The 18,935-nt window shown below is 36.9% G+C and overlaps 2 protein-coding genes across 2 annotated transcripts; both read right to left on the reverse strand.

The window, feature by feature from the left end:
• Nucleotides 1-872: 872 nt before the first annotated feature.
• On the reverse strand, nucleotides 873-4,383 carry LOC137642064 (uncharacterized). Its single transcript, XM_068374623.1, is given in 1 exon segment — nucleotides 873-4,383. A coding segment is annotated over 1 exon segment (3,057 nt). The 5' UTR covers nucleotides 4,376-4,383; the 3' UTR covers nucleotides 873-1,318.
• A 32-nt stretch (nucleotides 4,384-4,415) lies between these two features.
• Nucleotides 4,416-6,230, reverse strand: LOC137642932 (uncharacterized). The gene has a single exon (XM_068375797.1). The coding sequence runs from the start codon at nucleotides 6,228-6,230 to the stop codon at nucleotides 4,416-4,418; it is 1,815 nt and encodes a 604-aa protein (XP_068231898.1).
• Between the last annotated feature and the right edge of the window lie 12,705 nt (nucleotides 6,231-18,935).

Here is an 18,935-nt window from a genome sequence, read left to right on the forward strand (position 1 = left end):
GTTTTTTATTTGCGTATGTTGAATTTTTCGCAGTTATTGCTAAAATCATGATTTTATTTCTTCCATTTCCAAACTGGTATCTCTGTCAAAGGTTCAATTTAATATATAAGAAGAATATTGATATGAAGAGATTGGAACAAGGTTTTCGAAAAGCAATATTATGAGAGGGCAATGTAACATAAATTAAGGAGAAGCAAAATTATAAGTCATAAAAAAATTAATTTAATTTACAATTAAACGGTAAATTTATGACAATTTACAATCCGAAGAATGACTGGCGAATATGGTGATCCTGATCAGTTCAAATCTCGGACAAACTTAGCGTGGACTTTCTCTCTCTCCGCCAGAGAACCTGCATTTGGTCCGCACTATTACCCCTCAATTTTCGAAACATCCGAAGGATCTGTAACCCATAGCATGAAACATTATAAATTGGAAACGTCAGGGGCTACAAACATAACAATGTGCATATATGCGAAATCTTACAAAACAAACGAACTTTTAATATTAACCTATGGAAAATACAAAACCTTGATCAATAAACGATTTGAATATCCTAATATAAATGTCAAAATCAAATTTAAAACTTAAAAGGAGACCCTTCAGACTTTATTATATATATATATGAGTTTGGTTGCAAGACAAAAAGGTTATAAAACCGTAACTACAGTTGAAAGTTCACTAAGCAAATGCATCGTACTTAATGCAAACCTCACCTCAACATATAGCCAGTCTCTTAGGTCCATAGAAAAGCAGTGACGAAGGTAGAGGTGATGATGGTAGTCTTCTATTCAAGCTCTTGAGTAGTATAAGGTGGTCAGACGATGACGTGATCCATGAGCGGCTAAGTCCAGAGCCACCGATCTTACACTAATGAATGACAGCCATTGTCCTTGGCTGCCAAAATATTAATTCAAATTCAGGAGAAGACTGCCTTGCTGCGCTTCTTACGCTGGCCTCTTCATACTGCCTTCTTCAGATCATTCACCACCGACAATGGTTTTCCCAGTCTTGTGTCCAGCAGCGAACAACCTGGTAAAACTTAAAATACATCGCTCAAGAATGGCTTGTTTTCTTGCTTTAAAATTGTCCCAAGAGGTAGTTTAAGGTATGCTAAGTAGATGCATTTGCTTTTTTCAAAATAAAAGAACCAAACCATTCCCGAGCAAACAATTTAAACATAAGAAATTTACCACAACCAAACAATTCATATAATATAAAAAAGATTAAATGCACACGAATGTGCATTTTTCTACACTCCCGCGAGGGGATTCAATTTTTTTAGGAAAAAATTGAATTACAATATAGCGATCAAAGATCACGCTAGACTGTCATCCAATAGTTTCTTTACCTTATCTTTCCCAATCATGGCAGCTCGCCTCTTGGGTCTCTCCTTAACCTCATCTTCCTTGCTCAGTTTATCCTCACATGGGGATTGTGCTTTATCGTTAAATTTAGCCTCATATTCCCGTTTATAGAGCAATGGAATCAAGGATGAAACGTGCCTTTTAGTCTCTTCCCTACTTTTTCCTTTGAGTACTGTTGCACCCGTTACTTCACCTAAAGAGTTCAGTTTTATCTCTTTGACAATACCCATTGGAAAATTAGTAGGTTTAAGAAGGGGTTCTTTAATGAGAACAATGTCTCCAACTTCTAATAGTTTATGATTAACAGGTTGGTATCTACTGCGTTTGTCAGTGGCTTGATTCACCAGCTGCACAACAAATTCTTTATTATATATCTCTATTATACTTTCCCTAGCCTTTCGTAACTTCCTGTGGCTGTCCTTCACATGGGAAATGGGAGATATATCAGGAACCCAAGTATCATCTGCCCTAGGTAAAGGATGTAAATGGGGAATAATATTTAAGGAATTCAATTCATGACCTTTAACTAAAATCTCTGGAGTTATAGGAGATGGTACAGGTTCAGTCCCATCATAGTTTCGCAAATATTCTTTAAAGGCAATTGGTCGACGGTTTACTATATGTACAATATTTTGTACAGCAAAGTCAAAATCTAAATATTCGAGGACCATATTCCGAATAGAGCCTTCCATAAGCCTTTTGACCATCTTCACTCAAGATTCCACTAAAGATCCAAGTTCACTGTGGCCTTTATAGTACTGCTGAAAGCTCAAAGGTTTTATGTTGTTCTCCCTGAAATAGGATTGTGTATCCTTATCACTTAAAAAATTCTCAACGGTTCTAGCACCTGAAGTTAGCTGTGAACCTTGGTCACTTAAACAGAGTTCAGGCACCCCAAATTCGAAACAATGGAGCTGAAGTGCTCGCAAAAAGGATATCACCGAAAGGTCTACACAAACCTTAAGATTTATGGCTCTGGACCATAAACAGGTGATACATAATATCCATACCTTTGATTTCTTACCCATCCAATATACCCAGTAAGGTCCAAAATAGTCAATGAAAATATACCTGTAAGGTATGGTTGGAGGAGAAACCCTAAATTCTCTATAAGGGGACTGATTTAACTTTATAGTTCTACCGTTAAATCTACGGCAGTGAACACAAGTTTTCAAGACTTTCTTTACAGTAGAAAAATTGCAAGGAATCCAAAACTGTTTCCTAGCCTCAGATAATGTGGCATATATTCCAGAATGAGCTAACTTAACATGAAAATTTCTAATAATTTCTTCAGTCAATTTACTGTTTTTGGCCAAAAGAATGGGGAATACATAATTACCGTCTCTCCACTTATGAAATTTACTTTTAACTCTTAGTAAACCAGATTTCTTTTCAATGAATAAATTTAGTTGACTTACTATGTTAGGCATATCCCTAATTTTAGGGTTCCTTTCTCTGAAATATTTAAAAACATCCGGAAAATGTTGGCGTTGATCTTGCATAATCATCAGTTGCCATGCATTCAAAGAAATTTCATCATTACTGTAAACCTCAAAATGGTCATACTTGCCGGATTTGTTCTTTAACTTCTGTTTGACATTGTTTATGAATGTCAGTACATGTTTGTAGACCGAAATCAAATGAAGCCAATCTGAATTTCCAACTGTAGAATTCAAAACGCCTCCCATCTCTGGCTCAGTCACACTCCCTATCTCACAGTGGCCTTCTGAAACTTCAAGTACATTGGTTAAAGGATTTGGGATCGTTACATCCAAACTGTCATCTTCCAAGATATCATGAATAGTATCAGGTCCTGTGAAGAAATTTGATTTTATCAACCTCTTATATGACAATGACCTGGTAGTACAATCTGCAGGATTTATCATACCTGCACAAAATTTGAAAGTCACAGGGACCGTTTCACATAGATTCTCTATTCTTTGCAACCTATTCATAACAAAAATACTTAGTTTTTTTAATTTATCAAACCTATTTGTTCGAGAATTTAACCAATTCAGTGCAACTGCACTATCTGAGAAAACTACCAATTTTGTAATGTTTATGGGGGAGACACACTCTGAACCACTAAGTTCCTTATAAATGTCAACAATAGTTTCCGTACCAAGTAAGAGAGATTGAAATTCAAGAGAAGGGATAGACTTTAGCTCTAACTGGCGTCCAATTATTCTATTTTTTGACAGAAGGAAACTTACCTCCTTTGTTCGCAAGTTCTTGATAAAGAGCACAACTCCATATATATGCTTGCTAGAATCACAAAAAGCAATAATTTGGAAAGGATCATTCCTGCGACCAACAAATCTCTTCACTGCAATTTCAGGAACACCATTTACTTGCTTGCAAATATTAGACCATTCTCGTAGCTCCTCACCAGAGAGTCTATCGTCCCATCCAACTTCTTTCCTGCATTGTAGCGAGTGCATAAATAATCTAGCCCTGTTTAATAAAGGACCATAAAATGAGAACACATCAAAATTGGCTGCAATAGAACTTAAAATTTGTCTTTTGGTCGTTGCATCCTTATCAAGTGCCAACTTGCTTGCCGAAAGAGTATCAATGTTTCTGTCCCAAAGCAAACCAAGAAATTTTACTTTTGTAGGAGTCTTTTCCTTATCTTTATCTACCTGTTGCTGCAGAGAGTCATCATTGGTTATGAATTGCTGCAATTCAAATTTATAGGGAGAAAATATACTGTCAAGTTTCTCATAAGCCCATTTCAACCTGTCTATATCATTGGTCGTGTAAGCCAAGTTATCCATGTAAGCTAAGTTATATAACTCTGTCTTCAATTCCTTTACATCAATATTGTCACCTTGGACATCCAACATCAAAATTTTATAAAGTGCTAACATTAATAAAGTTGGACTACATGGCAAACCAAATGGAAGTCTGCAATGTTTATAAACAATTAAGGAATAGTCCTTTTTACATACGTTCCTATACCAATAAAAGAGTAACCTACTTTGATCTGAAGGCACCAACTTAATCATCAGAAATGCCTTTTTTATATCAAAACATAACAATTTTTCATTAAATCTTAGCTGTAAAAATAGAAGTAGAAATTTTCTTATTCAAACAAGGACCAGCAAAAATTGTTTGATTATGAGATAGAGTTAAAGGTTTATCTTTGTCAGATTCACACAAATTTGACAAAAATACATTACGGCATTTTGTAGACTCTCGGTCCATCTTGAACACTGGCATGTGCGGCAGGAAGCTATGTTGAGGGTTTTCCTCCAAGAATTGCTCCAAGTTAGATACTCTCTCTATAATGCCTAGCTGTTCCTGTTCTTTAAAAACCTCGTCAATCATTTGAAAAGCATTATCCTTTTTGCTAAATTTCTTAAAATTTGATTTTAATATTGCTCTTGACAGATTTTGATTCTTACCAAGCAAATGAGCTACTTTCCCATTCCACAACAGAGGCATAACTAACCTTCCATCACGATCTCTACAAGTATTTTCTAAAGCAAATTCTACTACTTTCCTGTTCTCCTCATTAAAGTCTTCGCCATATAAGTTAGAATCACTGTGCGAAAAACTTTCTGCTTTCGAGGAAAGAATTTCTTCTGCTGCTCTCTCGAGCTCAGCTTCAACAATCTGACCCCTATTTAAAACAGAAATATTAGCACAAGCAGGGAACTTGAATTCCTCTACCGAATCTAAGAACAATCCATCCATATTCAAATTACTATCACCTTCAAGGGGACCCTCACCCTTTGCACAAACTTCAGAAGAATGCTTTATCCGGTCTGGTAATAGAGCTAGATTTTGCTTATACCTTTCAATGTCACCTACAAGCATCACTCCTAAGGGTGATTCTAAGTAAACAGAGGGAATCACTTCAGAACTACCTCCAAACAGCACATCCTTCTGTGGTACTAAATGAGAGTTATCATTTCCCAAGAGTAATTTTATATCTTCAACTTTGTCCCCAGACATATGCAAAGTTTTGTCGGCTAATACATAGCCCTTATCCTTAAATACTTGAGCTACTTCAGAGATACCTGGCAAAACTAATTTCAAATTAATAGACTTCATGGCAATAGCAGTAAAATAATCATCATTCAACTTTACCTTGTATACTACAGTGGCTAACGGCTTTGAAGAATTAATACCATTCACCACCAAAGAATAATTCGGGTCAACAACTTCAAACTGCATACTCTTAGCCCAGTCTTCCTCAACGAAAGTTACTTGACTTCCTGAATCCTTTATACCTCGATCCCCATTGTCATTCAGTGAAAAGGAAGGCATAGCAGTCACCGGGTTACAAGAGATTCTTAAAACTCCTAAATCAGACCAAGTTAAATTAGAAACAACAGAATTAGAGTTCGATTTCTCTTTACAATTCACCTTTGCCGTTTGATTAGTCACTTCTTGGTTATCTGAATCATTCTTAAGGTTATTAGCAGTACTTTTTGGGTCTTTACGAAATTTACAAAGATAGCTGAAATGCCACTTGTTACAATGTTTACATTTTCGGTTAAATTTAAACCTGCAATCTGAAGTTTTATGAGAATCGTAAGTACAGTTTGTACAAAATTTCAATTGTTTTAGTTTTTCAATTTTACTCTGTGGAGTTACAAAAACTGAACACTTAAAAATTGGGTGATCAATGTCTCCTTTATTGTCTGCTAAACATAGAGAACATTCTTTAACTTTAGACTTCTCAACATTAACAACGGCAGAAGCTAAACAATTTGAGTTGGGCACAACCTTTTTCTCAAGATTACCTTGTTTCACATTAAATTTCTTGGCTATGTTTCTATATCTTTCCAAAGCAGTAAAGATATGTTCATCTATTTGCTGCAACGAGGGCTTATTCGAGCCAGTAATATGCATTAACTGATTCTTGAAACAGTCATTAAACCCATTCCATATGAAATACTGTAAAACTATGTTTTGATCTATGCTTAAAGCCTCAAATTGATTACAAATTATTCTCATATTACTGATAAAGTCATACGGATCACTCTGATACGTTAGCTTCAACTCCGATAACTGCTTAATAACCCTATATTGTTGAGACAAAGTATCTGCAAACGCTTTCTGTAATAATTTCTTAGCTTCTTCATACGAACGGTTGCTACAATCTAATGAGTTTACCAGTTTAAGCGAGTCACCTGAAAGCTGTCTCGTTAGAAGAGTAAATTTAACGTGAGTACTAAGATCATACTTATCAATAGTTGCTTCGAACTCTCGCAAAAACTTCGAAATATCCTCACCTTCTCGATTACCAAATGTCGGTAAAGGTAGTTCAGGTAATTTAAGCTGTGAAATTTCAGAACGCGAACGATCGGAAAGGTTTCCGGGCGAAAGTGACACCGCGGTCTTAAGGAGAGAGAGACACTTACTCAAACGATCGTCATAAACGAACCAAGTATCCCATTTCCTCACTCACCAATTCATCGCCGTTGTCGTCTTTATCTGCGCTATCCCAAATTTCCTTCAAAACCTCGTTATTCACTTTGTCAAGTTTTTCTTTAAGGTCAACCAACATGTTCATATGCTCGTTAGCATCGCTTATAGACATCGAAGAAACAAACCTTTCTATGAAATTACACTTCTTGGTAACTTGTTGTCTAAGGGCTGAACGAAAACTACGTGAAATGCTCTTCGGCGGCATTTTTCTAAGAATTTAATGAAAAAAATTAAAACTTAAAGTAATATAGCGAAATATTAAGATACGGGACTCTGGAACGTAACCAGCTCACGGAAATTCAAGAAAAAACATACTCAAGGCAATAATGAACCTCGCAACCAATCCCATCCTCGTCGCCATTTTCGAAAAGCAATATTATGAGAGGGCAATGTAACATAAATTAAGGAGAAGCAAAATTATAAGTCATAAAAAAATTAATTTAATTTACAATTAAACGGTAAATTTATGACAATTTACAATCCGAAGAATGACTGGCGAATATGGTGATCCTGATCAGTTCAAATCTCGGACAAACTTAGCGTGGACTTTCTCTCTCTCCGCCAGAGAACCTGCATTTGGTCCGCACTATTACCCCTCAATTTTCGAAACATCCGAAGGATCTGTAACCCATAGCATGAAACATTATAAATTGGAAACGTCAGGGGCTACAAACATAACAATGTGCATATATGCGAAATCTTACAAAACAAACGAACTTTTAATATTAACCTATGGAAAATACAAAACCTTGATCAATAAACGATTTGAATATCCTAATATAAATGTCAAAATCAAATTCAAAACTTAAAAGGAGACCCTTCAGACTTTATTATATATATATATATATGAGTTTGGTTGCAAGACAAAAAGGTTATAAAACCGTAACTACAGTTGAAAGTTCACTAAGCAAATGCATCGTACTTAATGCAAACCTTACCTCAACATATAGCCAGTCTCTTAGGTCCATAGAAAAGCAGTGACGAAGGTAGAGGTGATGATGGTAGTCTTCTATTCAAGCTCTTGAGTAGTATAAGGTGGTCAGACGATGACGTGATCCATGAGCGGCTAAGTCCAGAGCCACCGATCTTACACTAATGAATGACAGCCATTGTCCTTGGCTGCCAAAATATTAATTCAAATTCAGGAGAAGACTGCCTTGCTGCGCTTCTTACGCTGGCCTCTTCATACTGCCTTCTTCAGATCATTCACCACCGACAATGGTTTTCCCAGTCTTGTGTCCAGCAGCGAACAACCTGGTAAAACTTAAAATACATCGCTCAAGAATGGCTTGTTTTCTTGCTTTAAAATTGTCCCAAGAGGTAGTTTAAGGTATGCTAAGTAGATGCATTTGCTTTTTTCAAAATAAAAGAACCAAACCATTCCCGAGCAAACAATTTAAACATAAGAAATTTACCACAACCAAACAATTCATATAATATAAAAAAGATTAAATGCACACGAATGTGCATTTTTCTACACAAGGGGATAGATTGACCACGATCCATTTGTCTCTGTTAAAGTTCCCTTATTTTTATTTCAGATATTTCTTATTCATAAAACATATTTCCTTGTACATACAGAAAAAAACAGAATAAGGCTAGATTTGCGAATACTTTATGTTGAATGAATTTGTAATGGTGTAATAAGAAAGGCAATGTAGGAGGTAGTTGGGAGTATTTAAAAATCGTAGATGAAGTTTTCACCAGATTGTTTTTTCTTTTTTCTTTTTTTTTTTTCTTTTTTTCTGACGTCTCAACTAGGCGTGAATCGTAATAAGAATTCAAGGAATAACTTTGTACTCACAAAGGTAACAGTTACTACTTAGATTTTTTTTTCTTCACAGAGTCACCATGTTACTTTTAAATGGAGGTCTTTATTATGTACAAAATTTTACCCGTTGAAATTTTCTACAATTCATAAATCGTGGTAGGTTTAACCGTACGAACATCTATGGTTTTTTAATACTACAGTGTTTACCCATGCGAACATTTGTTTATATTTGGCTTTTGTTTAAATAAAATGATAAAACTTTTTTTCTAGCTTTGCTAAGATTGAATTCTACTTCATAAAATTATAGGCAATCGCAGAATCATGTCATATAATAATGTTTATTGGACAAAAAATATTTACATTCAAAGATTTACAAAAAGAAAAAAAGACTCAGTCCAAGCCCAATGTTAAATCTGTGAACCTTGAAATATTGTTTTGAGGGCCAGATCTAATCGTACACCCTTTGCTTAGAGACTTTCTTTAGTGTCTTGGTTTTTTCTTGAATATGAATTTCGTCAACTTCCCTAAAGACATAATCTTAAACATCTCCAATGAACTCCCAGAGTATCCTGTGTGTGTGTGTGTGTGTGTGTGTGTGTGTGTGGGCTGTTCATTACTCGATGTTATAGGGCTTTCAACAAAGGCAGAATTACAAGCTTGTTCATGCAGCTGAGAACGCCAGCAATACGAAGAAGGTACAAAAGACATTCATGCAATAGTCGGTCGTTATTTTTCTTGTTTTGCTACTTCATTTCCCTTCATATTTTGGTGCCCCATTGCGTATGCACTGTGCACTTTATTGGGTCTAATATCCGCTTCCTTAGAGGCGTGTTTATGGATAAGTCTCAGTGTTTACATACAGAGAAGAGTCTCAATTTACTCTCCAGTACATTTATTCGGAACCGCAAATTCGTATCTCGGTCGTATGGTTCCTTTTCCCATATTTTGAGGAGTTTAAATCATTCAAATTTTTCTGACAATGGGCAAGTGTGTGTTTTAAGCATTTTTATGAGCATACCATAATTCCTGGTATAAATTATTGTTGTTCCTTTGCAGCTGATAAAACTACGGGTTATATAATAATAATAATAATAATAATAATAATAATAATAATAATAATAATAATAATAATAATAATAATAATAATAATAATAATAATAATAATAATATTAATTACTGGTAGAATAAAACGAGGACTAAACAATTCTAGTAAGGGGTAGACTACATATTCATCTTTTACTGATATTATACATCATCATCATCATCTCCTTTTACGCGTATTGACTCAAAAGGCCTCTGTTAGATTTCACCAGTCGTCTCTATATTGAGATTTTAAATCGATACTTTTCCGTTCGTCATCTCCTACTTCACGCTTCATAGTCCTCAGCCGTGTAGGCTTGGGTCTTCTAACTCTTCTAGTGCCTTGCGGAGCTCAGTTAAACTTTGGTAAACTTATCTCTTAAGGAGTGCGAAGATCATGCCTAACCATCTCCATCTACCCCTCACCATGATCTCATCCATATATGGTACTCGAATAATCTTTTATACTTCTATTGCTAATCATATCCTCCCATTTTCTCCTAATGTTCTTCTGAGGTTTTTTTTTCTCAAATCTACAAAATCTATTGGACATTGTTTCATTGTTATACCACAACGCATGCCCGTACAGTAACAATCGACCTCACTAAACTGATATGTAGCCTGATTTTTATATGTAATTTCAGGCGATTTGATTTCCAAATTTTGGTTAACCTAGCTTTTGTCTGATTTACTTTTTTTCAATCTTTTATTAAACTACAGTTCTAAAGGCCCTGTATTAGAGATCATTGTTCCCAAATTTCTTAAATGATGCTACCTAATTAATCATTTCTTCCTTCGATGATATTTCATCTTCCATTATATATTCCTTTCACATCATCTTCCTTCCTACTATTTATCTTGAGCCCAACCTCATGTGACATTACATGTTATACAGTGAACTACATTCATATAATTTTCCGTATTGATACTTGCCATGGAAAAGTCACATTAGCTATTTTTCAATATTCGCCGGAGGCCAATTTCCGGCGGCGCTGTAAATTACTCGTAGAGTATTTCACATATCGAAATAGAATTTTCAGGGATTTATCGGATTGATATTTACTCTGTCTATACCAATTTTCATGTTGATATATGCCATAGAAAATCCACAGCAAACCTTTATTCTGGTATGGGTTGCATGGTTATTTTTGTCGGTGGAGTAAATTGTTCCTAGAATAAATCACATATCAAAATGAAAATTTCAAGGATCGATGGGAAACATAGCTTCTCGGTTCCTGCCAAATTTCATGGTAATGTTCATAATTGAAAACAAACAGCTGTCATGTAGCCTTCTTAAATATGCTGTTAAATGTAGCACATTACAGTGAACTGCATGATAGTGAGCAACATGAATGAAGGACCATGTCAGTATCATAAACAATATCTGTCCTGAGTTGCAGCTAGGTATTATTATTATTATTATTATTATTATTATTATTATTATTATTATTATTATTATTATTATTATTGTTGTTGTTGTAATTTTTCACGAAAAGCAGTGAGCGACAGTACTATACGACTGCATTTAGTAACCATTTACTGAAATCGTGGAGAAATACAGACTATTTAAGTATAGCATAAAGCTAGAAAGGTGAATAAAAATTATTGAGGTTCTGCTATGTTATAGAACTATCTTTTGTAGAGAATTTCATCCTTATCAATAGAAAATAAAAAGACATTTACAATTTTATGTAGCGGAGTTTTATAGAAATGGTATCAAGTTCAAATTTCAAACCCTTTCATTGGTTGTAGATGCATAGAACCATTTAACTTTTAAACCATTTCGATAGAATGTTGGTAATGCTACACTGATCCGTAACCATTACTTGAATGGTATTTAGGCGAGTATGTAATATGATATTCATGTTGTAGGAAGTATTGAGTCGAGTGTAGCAGCATTCACTGTTTAAGTATGTGAGGACATGTTAAGAGTCTGAATTTATTTTGCCCAATAGGGGTAGAAGTTTTAGCGAGCCAGGAGTAGGTTATGACTCAAAAGCAAGATGAATGCAACTGAGTAACTTTATTACGACACATCGAGTATATATACACACAAGGTCCCGTAAGAAGGTCACAAAAAACAGACATGCTATTTCTTGTCAAACCGGCAACTGTATCTGTTAACAGTTAACAATGGAATATGTAGACAGGTTCATGCAAGTTACTAACAGTGCAAGGGGAGAGCAAAGATACAAAGGATAATATATACAAAAAAAGGGAAATGTTGTTACTATGTACAGTCGTGTGACACATGGGTGGTACATGGCTACCCCCTAAAAATGGCATACTGTGCATGTTAAATAGGGTGCCCTGATCTAGAGAGGAGAACTGTAGGCGGGTCATTTGGCAGGAGATAAGCAGGTTTTAGATGATCAATGGAGACCCAGTCTTCTTTGCCATGAATAATTAGTAAGAATGCATTCAGATTGCGTTGGATCACAAGGAAAGGGCCCGTGTAGTGGGGGTGTTAGTGTCTTTGCGTAGGAAGACGTGTGTAGCAGAGTACAAGTCTGCGGGTATGTGATGCTTCGCATGGAGCTTGTAGGTCTGGGGGCATGGAGTAAATTTTCCCACGATGTGACATATGCGCTGGAGGTCATTGGAGGAGGTTGCAGAAGGAAAATTCGGCAGGGATGACCAACGGGTCGCCATACACTATTTCAGCTGCCGAGACGTCCAGGGCATCTTTAGGAGTGGTCCTTAGTCCCAGGAGGACCCAGGGAAGCTTAGTAAATCAGTTGGAGTCCTTGCAGCGGATCATCAAAGCTGCTTCGAGGGTGTGATGAAAACATTCAACCATTCCATTGGCAGCGGGGTTGTAGGCAGTTGTCTGATGTAGGGTGATGCCCAACAGATTCACTAATGATGTCCATAACTGATAGGTGAAAGTGGTACCCCTGTCAGAAATATTATGCTCAGGGATACAAAATCTTGCTATCTATCCTGAGAGTAAGGGAAATGTACATGAGGAGGACGTTGCAGTTTCCATGGGAATGGCTTCAGGCCACTGAGTGGAGTGGTCGATAATGTTAAACAGGTAACGATATCCTTCTGATGTGGGTAGGGGGTCTACAATGTCGACATGAATGTGGACGAAACGACGCTGAGGTTGAGGAAAGGTGCCCACTCCTGAATTCGTGTGTCAATGTACTTTGGAAGTTTGGCAAGAAGTACAGGCGTGGACCCAATCCTTAGCATACTTAGTAATGCCATGCCAAATGAACTTCGTCTTCAGCAGCTGTGCAGTAGAACCACGCGAGAGATGAGAAAGGCCATAAATGAAATCAAACGCCTGTCAGTGCATGGGAGCAGGAATCCACGGCCGCAGTCTACCAGTACTGAAGTCATGTTGGAGTCGTCGAGGGGGATGTCATCCCAATGGGGGGATGTGCAGGATGTCCTACATGCTTGATAATCTGTATCCTGTCGTTGTACTTAAGCCAAGACATTGTAATTCAATTCCAGTTGAATAGCAGCCAACATGTTTCTTGACAAGGCATCGGCAACGGGATTTATTTTCCCAGTGACGTGTTGAAGGGTGCAATTATATTCAACCACGGTGAAGAGATGTCGGCGTTGACGGGCGGACCAGGCGTCAGACTGTCGAGTGAAGGCGTGCACCGGAGGCATGTGGTCTGTGCGAATGACTATGGGCGTACCTTCTAAGAAATGGCGAAAGTGACAACCAGCCAAGTGCAGCATCAGCAATTCGCGATCAAAAGTAGAATAACCTGATTCTGCCTTGAACAGTTTTCTGCTGAAGAAGGCCGTTGACCACCTGTTCGAGTACTGCACCAATAGCAACATCGCTGGCATTGGTAGAGAGAAGGAGAAGGGTATGTGGGATGGGAAAAGTGAGAGGAGCGGCGGTTGATAGGACAGTCTTTGCGTTGCAAAAGGCCAAGTCAGGTCTCTTGGCTTGCCCTTGAGGAAGGTGTAGAGGGGAGCAAGAGTGGTGGCAGTGGCTGGCAGAAAACGGTGATAATAGTTGATCATGACCAAGAATTCCTGCAGTGCTTTGACAGTCGAGGGTGTGGGGAAGTTCTGAACAGCTGCTACCTTATCAGGGAGGTGATGGACTCCATCAGGAGTGATTGGTACTCTAAAAGCGGCACTTCGTTGGTGCCAAAGGTACAGTTGTCATATCGGACTACAAGGCCGTTTTCTTGCCGGCGGTCGAGCACGATGCACAGGTAACGGAGGTGTTCCTCTTTTGAGGAAGAGAGCACAAGTATGTCGTTCATGTACCATATACAGAAGGGGGGGGTCCCCTGAGATGTCATCCATGAGACATTGAAAAGTGGCCTCAGCATTACGAAGGACAAAACAGGAGTAATTGAAGGTGTATGTACCGGAGGGGGTGGTGATGGCAGTATAGGGAATGTCTTCTGGGTTTATAGGCACCTGATAATACCCCTTCAGGAGGTTGAGCATGGAGAAAACCTTCGCTTTGTGCAGGTAGGAAGTCACGTCGGTGACGTTTGAGAGGGGGTAGTAATCCGGTTCTCTCAGCATATTTAGGCGCCTGTAATCCCCACATGGACGGAGGGAGCCGTCTTTCTTCAGGACGATGTGTAAGCGTGACGACCACGGGCTGGAGATCATTTGGCAAAGGCCCATTTATTTCATATCGGCTAACGTCTGTTTGGCGGCTGCCTATCGATCCGGTGCCAGACGTCTGAATTTAACGAAGACTGGGGATCCCGTCGTCTTTGGAATGGTGATAAATACCATGTTTGGCAGGAGCCGTGGGTCTTTGGCGAAGTTCTTGACGGAAAACTTCTGTGTACATTGTGAGGATGTGGGTGTAAGCATCTGTGGGTGTGCTGATATGGAGAGCGAGGTTGGAGGGGTCGGGTTAAAGAGGTGTCGACAAGTACGAGTCTGTGTTGACCAATCGGCAGTGGGCGACATTGACCAGAAGGTTAAAATGAAAGAGGAAATTCGCATCAAGGAATGGCAATCTGATGTGAGCAACGAGAAACTTCCAATTAAATTTGCCGTTTCCAAACGATAATGTGACGCACTCGTAACCGTAGATGGGTATCCCAGATCCATTGGTAGCTACCAGGTGGACGTCGGCGCACTTACCGTTCAATTTTGGGTTTGATAAGTATTTCTTAGATGCCCATTCCATCAGCCTCTTCCTAAAACGATAACGCTATTACTTTTTCAAAGTGAAGCAACACGTGGGATGTATTCCGTGTCACTGGTACTGAAAAAGACTATCAGCTGCTCTGCGCATTTTTCTTCCCTTCAGCCTCGAGTCAAACATCCAAACTGTCACCAGGAGATTTTGGAAGTTATGGCTCTCCTTCAAATTTCACTTTTTTTACTTTTCTGTTCACGTATATCTCTTCTTCTTTCTATCCACAAATGTCTCGTTCCTCTTTATTATCGTGCTCTTTCTCTTCATGTCTGGCTTAATTCATTTCCCTCTTCCTTCTTTATAACTTTGTACTCTTGAAATACTACAGCATCGGTAATTAATTTTTTGTGAATAATTTGATTTTCGTATAGTATCCTCTCTCTTTCTGACCCAATTTATTCATAGATACCTTGCTCTCTCTCTCTCTCTCTCTCTCTCTCTCTCTCTCTCTCTCTCTCTCTCTCTCTCTCTCTCTCTCTCTCTCTCTCTCTTTTCGGTGTAACTGTAGGCAATGGGAAATTTAACCGTAACCAGAGAGAAGGATCCAGTGTAGTACTGTCTGGCCAGTCTAAGGACCCCATAACTCTCTAGCTATAACATCTTAACGGGTGGCTGAGATGATATAATTGAGTTAGGATAATGGTCCAGAAAATGTCAAATACTTTTCAAATGTGGAAAATACAAAGTTATGTACATGGGTTATAGTAACCTTCAATCACATTACTCACTGCTATGTAATGGAATAGGAAGTTTTGACCTGGACGAAGATCTCGGCATCATTATTAGCACAGACTTGAAGTTCACCAAACTGAGCACAACAGTTGAAAAGAAGACACAGAAAATATGCTATATAAGAGACAATTCAATTACAAAAACAAAAGTCACTGTACTGCATCTGTTCAAATCACTAGTAAGAGCATATCTAGAATGTGGAGTCCAATTCTAGGCTCCAAGTATTCAAAAGAATATAGACAGACTAGAAACAAGCTAGGGCCACCAAACTGTTCCAGTATTAAGATAATTTGGATAGTGACGGAGAAAGGAACGTTTGAACTTATTTGATCTATACACTTGACGACTAAGGGGGCAGCTAATATAGACATTAAAATTTTTCATAGGAATATCTTATTTGGACTACAACAATTACTTCACGCTTAGCACAAATAAGAACAGAGGTGACCTATACAACATGAAAGTTTCAAGATACAATATCAGTAAATTTGTAATTTCTCTACAAACAAAATGACAAATACGTGCAGTAGACTACTCTACAAACAAAATGACAAATACGTGCAGTAGACTTCCAACGGATGTAGTGAACAGAAACGCGGTGAACGAAGTCGTGGATAAGTTAGACCAGATCATAAAAACTCTAAACAAACTAATTCGCACTACCCACGAACAAATGTAGTGTCTGTTGATAGATTAAAAAGTCTTTGATACATCCAAAATTCCTGTAACTCCCTCTGACCCGAATTATCAGTTTAATACCTTGCTCTCTCTTCTCTCTCTCTCTCTCTCTCTCTCTCTCTCTCTCTCTCTCTCTCTCTCTCTCTCTCTCTCTCTCTCTCTCTCTCTCTCTCTCTTCGACCTGGTTTATTCAACCCGATTTATTTATCTTATCTCTCTGAGCCGATTTATCTCTCTCTCTCTCTCTCTCTCTCTCTCTCTCTCTCTCTCTCTCTCTCTCTCTCTCTCTCTCTCTCTCTCTCTCTCTCGTATTACACCTTATATATTAACTCTAACCAAGTAACACCAAGGAAAGTAAATTAAAGTTTTAAGAAGATTTGTCTCTTTTGTGATTTGCAACACGGAAGACCTTTGCCAATGACAACAATGCTAATTAAGGGCTGATAAAAATAGATGCCTAATCTTGTTTATCTCGACGATCAAGGGATTCCGCAGCTGATGAATTTTCCTTTTTGTGAGTAATATTTTATGTAACTCGAGGGGATTTGGGGTCTGTCAGCTTCCCCTTTGTGCTTCTCTTGGTGATAGAAGCGTGTGCTTTTTCAATGTTTTAGATTTTAGATCACTCTTTCGAATGTTGATATTGTAAATATTATTTCTAATCCTTGGCCAGTGTCTATGATTAAAGCACGGTTTCTACAATCCTTTGTACGTGTTCCATAATTGGAAGGTTAGATTCACGTTCAATAATTTTTCTTATTTTACAGAAAGCTTACTGCCATTTACCTAAGACACAAATATACAAGTTATTACACATTTTTAAAAGGGTTTCATTCCCTTTTCCCTCTCCAGTGTTTTTATTATTTTTGTAACAAAGGTTGCATAGCTATTTAGGTTACTATAAACAGAGCCAGATGACTAGCTGAGGGGTTTAGAAGGAGATATTAAATAAGAAGTGGAGAAGATAGACAGAAGGCAGCTGATTATTTTCATTTTCGGGGTAAATGTACTTCAAAATATTAGCTGAATGAGATGTTAATACTTTTCATTGATATTTATTAATGCATTTACTTAATTTATTCAAGTCATGATAAGCAAACCACAAAATAAAGAAGGAAAGATTTCTTTATTTTTTCCTGGTTGTTGGATATATGTATTGATCTTCATTTCAAGGACGTGTTGAATAAATTTCTCGGGTCACCTCTGAAATAGGATACATTATTTCAGAGAGACCGTTTTATTCATAAAATTTACTTTTTGAAGAATTTGCATCACCAATATAGGTTAGTATTTAAGCCATTTTTTTTTTTCTGTGTATGTGTGTGTGGATTTTAAGTCATGCAAAAGCGGCATCAAAAATTGCTTTACGTTGGGATGAAGTTGAAGAGTTATCTGGAATCTTTTATTGAATAAGGAAAAATACGATTCGCAGGGTGAATGGAAATGCCTTTAACCTGAAAATTTTCCGACTTTACAAGTGAAACAAAAATGTGAAAAAGTATAAGAATATCTACATGTTCTCAAACGTCGATATTTTTTCTTAATGCTTTTCAGGTTTCCAAAGAGGAAAAAAAAATTTCAAGGTTCAAATTTCGAAACACTTTTGGCTTTTTCATCAGCTATTTAAAGATATACGGAAAGGAAAACGGAAAATTAGAGGTGGAAGTAATTGTGATTCAGGTTAGAAATTAAATTGCTAGTTTTTCCAGTAATTTGCTACTAGTTTTCTGTTTGCCTAAAAAATAAATAAAAATGGTCTATATATAAAGATAATATCCTGATTATCAGGATGAAAATGATGTATGCTATTGTAATTCCTTTACATATATCATTAATTACGTATATATATATCTAATCCCTGGGATTGAAAATATGTTATGTGGTATTACAGACATTATTCCTGAAATGAACAAATATAAAAATAAATATAAACCATCTTTATTTGTTATAATTTTTTAGATAGATTTAAAAAAAGATTTATTGTTTGCTGTTAATATATTTTTCACTACGCCACGCCTTTTCTCGCCTTTTTATTAATAAACGTTTATAAAAGTTAGGAAAAATAACATTTATTATTTATCAGACGATTTATTTTAAGGTTTTATGAAACAGTACACAGAATAACCACTCTAAGATTAAATAATGGATCCTTCCTAGTCGGGAATATCCATAACTTTTTCCTTTTCTTTCTCTTTGTATGACACTGAAGTTTTCAACATACAGGGGAACCATCAAAGCCACTTTATTAGGACACTGATGAAAAAGTATCTGGCACTCCTGACATAGAAAAAACACATGTAAAAAAATGACTTTGACATAAAACATTTTCTCTTTAAAAACCAAGCGAAAAGTAAAGAATAGAATAAAAATATATGTAAATTTTTTATAGCGGCATAATTTTTGCAGAGCATTTTCATGTAGACAAAAATGAAAATATTTTATTTTCTGGGGAATTTTCAATAGTCATGTTTTTGACACAGATAGAAATAAGATTGAAGAAATATATACTCCAATAAAAAAATTGTCAGTCTTTGGAAAATCTTCAAAACCTTATTTTCTTCACACAGTTTTCTCATGAGAATGTAAGCATACATACTCCATTTACTTTTAACACTCTGATAAAGACATCCATTTATCATTCATTCAACCACGACTATTCTTCAAACTGTAAGAAGTTCACTATCTTCCTGTTGGTTTAGCGTCGGACATGTGTGAG

Source organism: Palaemon carinicauda, chromosome 6 (assembly GCF_036898095.1).
Source record: "Palaemon carinicauda isolate YSFRI2023 chromosome 6, ASM3689809v2, whole genome shotgun sequence".
Taxonomy (NCBI): Eukaryota; Metazoa; Arthropoda; class Malacostraca; order Decapoda; family Palaemonidae; genus Palaemon; species Palaemon carinicauda.